The 5,000-nt window shown below is 45.8% G+C and overlaps 1 protein-coding gene across 2 annotated transcripts in view; it reads left to right on the top strand.

The window, feature by feature from the left end:
• LOC119572019 (blood vessel epicardial substance-like) overlaps positions 1-5,000 on the top strand; it is a 52,538-nt gene that overhangs the window by 27,347 nt on the left and 20,191 nt on the right. For both annotated transcript variants that reach the window (XR_005228673.1, XM_037919060.1), the window contains exons 3-7: positions 1-145; positions 713-840; positions 2,919-3,027; positions 3,342-3,453; positions 3,885-4,124. The exon at positions 1-145 is cut by the window's left edge and continues 125 nt beyond it. Coding sequence is in view for 1 of the 2 variants with exons in the window: in XM_037919060.1 (XP_037774988.1) it covers positions 1-145; positions 713-840; positions 2,919-3,027; positions 3,342-3,453; positions 3,885-4,124 (734 nt within the window). In the remaining variant the exon portion in view is untranslated. The remainder of the gene's footprint in view (positions 146-712; positions 841-2,918; positions 3,028-3,341; positions 3,454-3,884; positions 4,125-5,000) is intronic.

Genomic DNA, 5,000 nt, shown 5'->3' with positions numbered 1-5,000 from the left:
CTGCGCGGCCGACATCTTCGCCTGGAACCTGAGCTTCCTCGTGGTCAACGCGGCCCATGTCCTGCACCTGACGTATACTGTGTGGCCGCCTCGGGTGCACCAGGACCTCGCCGACCTCTACGCCAAGGTCTTCAAGCCCCTCAGGGTACGGCGGCCGAGTCCTCCTCGTGATTCCATTTCTGGGCTAGGCACATCGTCCTCCGCCGCTTGCTTCTTATTCCTTCTCTTGCTCTCCTTCTCTTCTTCCTCTTCCTTGTCCTCCTCCACTCTCTCACAAAATATGACACGAATGAGGGCAATGGTAATAATGACACGTAATGAGGCATAATTGGAATAGTTAGCTGTGGAAAAAAATCGAGATTGTCGGTGTTCACGTGCTCTTGTGCACGCATAAAGAGGCATGCACACATACACACACGCACACAGATACACACACACACGAACGCACACGCGCAAGGAAGCGCATGCACACACACACACACACACACACACACACACACACACACACACACACACACACACACACACACCCACACACACACACACACACACATACATACATATACACATACACACACATGCTTACCTCTTCTACTCTCCCTTCTTCCTCTCCTCCTCCTCCTCTCCCCATCTTCGTTCTTTTTCTCGTCCCTCGCCCCCTCTCCTCTTTCCTGCCTCCTGATGTTCCTACACCCGTTCTTGTCCCCGCCAGGTGAACCGGCAGAACTTCAGCGCGCTAGTGAAGGAGGCGACGCTGATGAGGCTGGAGGTGGGCGATACGTACGCGGTGGAGGACGCGACGGCAGCCGACGAGCGCCTCTCGATTCTCCTGTCGGGCAAGTGAGTCTCCACAGTCGGGTTTCATCGTCGTCGTCTGCCTTCGGTGGCTCACGATTGGTTCGAATCGTGATGAAATTTTATCTGCCAGATAGATGGTAGACGAGCAGTTTTTAGAACAGAGTAGATTAAGATTTGTGTTAGCGAGTGAATGATTAGGGTAGATTATAAATGTAAATTGGGGCAGATGACATAAGACTTTTGGTAGAGTTGTAAAGAGGTGGCGGGATTGTACGGAAAAGTTACTGACAGAATGCTATGGAATTCAGGACAGGGTTGCCTGTGCCACAAAATCTAACTGGTTCGATCAGGTGTTAATCCAAGTTAAATGAGTTTCAGGAAGATCTTATGGTAAAATATGAAGATTTTTAAAGCAGGGAGATGAGGGTGAAGGGGGGGATATACCAATATAGAAAAAATGGCAATTTTATTGATACTTTTATTATTATTATTATTATTATTATTATTATTATTATTATTATTATTATTATTATCATTATTTTTATTATCATAATCATCATTACTATTATTAATGTCATTATTAATAATGAAAATATTATTATCATTATTATCATAATCATCATCATCATCATCATTAGCATTAGCATTAGCATTTGCATCAGCATCATCATCGTCATCGTCATCGTCATCGTCATCGTCATCGTCATCGTCATCGTCATCATCATCGTCATCGTCATCGTCATCGTCATCGTCATCGTCATCGTCATCGTCATCGTCATCATCATCATCATCATCATCATCATCATCATCATCATCATCATCATCATCATCGTCATCATTATTATTACCATTATCATTATTTGTATTGCTAGTATTATAATTGTTGTATTTGTTGTTTTCATTATTGTTGTTATTACCATTGTTATTCTTATTGTTATTATTGTCATTCTTCTTATTATTATCATAATTATCATTACTATTATTGTTATTATTGTTTTTATTATTATTATTATTATCATTATTATTATTATTATTATTATTATTATTATTATTGTTATAATCATAATTATCAATATTATCATTGTTATTGTTAAAATACTCTCTCTCCCTCCCTCTCTCTCTCTCTCTCCTCTCTCTCTCTCTTTCTCTCTCTCTCCTCTCTCTCTCTCTCTCTCTCTCTCTCTCTCTCTCTCTCTGTCTCTGTCTCTCTCTCTCTCTCTCTCTCTCTCTCTCTCTCTCTCTCTCTCTCTCTCTCTCTCTCTCTCTCCTCTCTCTCTCTCTCTCTCTCTTTCTCTCATACTCTCTCTCTCTCTTTCTTTCTCTTTCTCTCTTTCTTTCTTTCTTTCTTTCTTTCTTTCTTTCTCTCTCTCTCTCCTCTCTCTCTCTCTCTCTCTCTCTCCTTCTCTCTCTCTCTCTCTCTCTCTCTCTCTCTCTCTCCCTCCCTCTCCCCCTCTCTCTCTCTCTCTTCTCTCTTTCTCTCTCTCCTTTCTCTCTCTCTCTCTCTCTCTCTCTCTCTCTCTCTCTCTCTCTCTCTCTCTCTCTCTTTCTCTTTCTCTTTCTCTCTCTCTCTTCTCTCTCTCTCTCTCTCTCTCTCTCTCTCTCTCTCTCTCTCTCTCTCTCTCTCTCTCTCTCTCTCTCTCTCCATATACGTATATGTACTCTAACCAGTGCCGCATTACTACATTACTACATAATGTGTTGCTCTAAGTACCTTGTTAATGAAACATTCTCAGGAAAGCGTGAGCTGTAACAAACTTTTTGTATGCATAACCATGCTCATACTGTAAATTAGATGGCACGCAAAGGGTTTTAATGATGCATCAAAGTGTTCGTTGAATACATCACATATTACTCTCACAATCCCATACCCTGTACACACATGTAAACAGAAGTAGGGCATTACGTATAGAAATACAAACATAACACTGATATAGAAATATGTCCCTCATGAAACATTAACGTTATGTAGAATTGCTAAGTATAAAATCTTTGCTGAAAACCGTGAAAGGATAAGTCATGCTGAATGTGCAAGAGGGAGTCTTGCAAACTGACTGAAGTTCTCGCAAAAGTATAGCGACTTGCAGAAGGAACTGAACTGTACGCCGCGCGTCCTCCCCCAGGCTGAGAGTGAGCTGCGACAACACCCACCTGCACAACATTCTGCCGACGCATTTCATCGACTCGCCTGAGTGGGAGGCCTGCGCCGACGACTCCGACGAACTCTTTCAGGTGAAACTTTGCTCCCATTCATTTTTCCCCTATTCCATTTTACGCCTTACGCCTTACCTTGCTATAATCTGTTCATTTTCTCACTCACTGACTACTTCCATCTTTCTTCGCCACAGCCTTCCCTATTTATGCTTCTTATATATCGTATAATACCTTGTGCCCCTTTTCGTGTTAGTGTCTCTAATTCAGTTTTACTTTTGCACTGTGCTTACCGGTGCTTGATGACGACTATACGGTGACCAGAACACTCACTGTGCCCTCATGAACAGTTTTGCAGTAGACGAGTGACGCAATGTACACTCTTCACTTGCCAGGTGACCATCGTGGCTGAGGAGCCGAGTGAGTACCTGTGCTGGTCGCGGCCCCGCCTGCGACACGTGCTGCACCTGCGGCCCTTCCTCCGCGCCGTCATGCACAACCTTATAGGTAAGCAAGGGTATGCATATCCTAGGAGGTTAGTGCGTACCACATGCCACGTGTGAGGTGAGTGAATATCGCTTTCAGCTCATGAGACGACGCATGTGGTTGGCAAGTGCGACCCTTCCTCACAAGAATTTTACACCGGTAGATAGATTCCCATGGCATTAAATGGCGGTCAGCCATCATACTCTGATTCCTTAGATTCAAATGAATTATTTAGATCAAAGTAGCTAAGAATTAATTTAACTTAATTTTTTTTTACTTTACAGACATTTTTCCTCTTTTTTTTCTTTTTTAGAATCGTCAGGCCTTAAACACTGCCACTCGTCAATGTTGTCGGTTTTGTTGCGATCCTGTCTTTTACTTTAGCTTGCCACGTAAACTTCTTGGCGCCACCAGAGCGGCTCCTCTGACGCGTGCCCCGCCTTCTCCTCCAGGTAAGGACATTACCACCAAGCTGTACTCGCAGCACGAGCAGCTGGGCGTGGACGGCACCGGCGAGGCGGTGGGCGCGCGGGCGGGTGCGGGCGGCCTTGGAGCAGAGGACGTCTGGCGGGGCGCCGTGCAGCGCTCCATGAGTGTCGACAACGTCCACACTGGTACTAAGGGCTTCGTCAGGTCCTTAGCATGGCGCACCTCTCACAGACGCACCTCAGGGCCGTACAGCGAGAGTGTCCGTAAGTACTTAGGGAACGAATCGCACCTTGGAGACAACATCCTTAAGGATAATGTCCTGCGTGAGCGTGTGTCGAGAAGAAAGGAACACTCTTCTCTCTCTCTCTCTCTCTCTCTCTCTCTCTCTCTCCTCCTCCTCTCTCTCTCTCCTCTCTCTCTCCTCTCTCCTCTCCTCTTTTCTCTCCTCTCTCCTCTCTTTTCCCCTCTCCCCTCTCCCCTCTTCCTCTCCTCTCTCCCCCTCTCTCTTCCCTCTCTCTCTCTCTTCTCTCTTTTCCTCTCTCTCTCTCCTCTCTCTCTCTCTCTCTCCTCCTCTCCCCTTTCTCTCCTTTTCTCCCCCTCCCCTCTCTCTCTTCCCTCTCTTTTCTCTCTTTTCTCCTCTCTCTCTCTCTCCTCTCTCTCTCTCCTCTCTCTCCGTCTCTCTCTCTCTCTCTCTCTCCTCTCTCTCTCTCCCCTCTCTTCCCCTCTCTCTCTCTCTCTCTCTCTCTATCCTTTCCTATCTCCCTCTCTCCCTCTCCTCCTCTCTCCCTCTCCCTCTCTCTCTCTCTCTCTCTCCTCTCTCTCTCTCTCTCTCTCTTTCTCCCCTCTCTTCTCTTCTCTCTCTCTCCTCCCCTCTTTTCCCCCTCTCCTTCTTTTTCTTTTCTTTCTGTTCCCTTTCTCTTCTCTCTCCTCTTCTCTTTTTTCTCTCTCTCTCTCTCTCTCTCTCTCTCTCTCTCTCTCTCTCTCTCTCTCTCTCTCCTCTCTCTCTTTCTCTCTCTCTCTCTCTCCTTCACTTCTTCCCTCCCTCCCACTTTCCCTCCGTCCCTCATTCACTCACTCACTCCTTTTCTTTCTTCCTTCGTTCCTTCCTTCCTGCCTTTCTTCCTTCCTTCCTTCTTTCC

This window comes from Penaeus monodon, chromosome 4 (genome assembly GCF_015228065.2).
Source record: "Penaeus monodon isolate SGIC_2016 chromosome 4, NSTDA_Pmon_1, whole genome shotgun sequence".
In the NCBI taxonomy this organism is placed as follows: domain Eukaryota; kingdom Metazoa; phylum Arthropoda; class Malacostraca; order Decapoda; family Penaeidae; genus Penaeus; species Penaeus monodon.
Note: the sequence above shows the minus strand (reverse complement) of the source record. Positions and strands in the feature narration are given on the sequence as shown.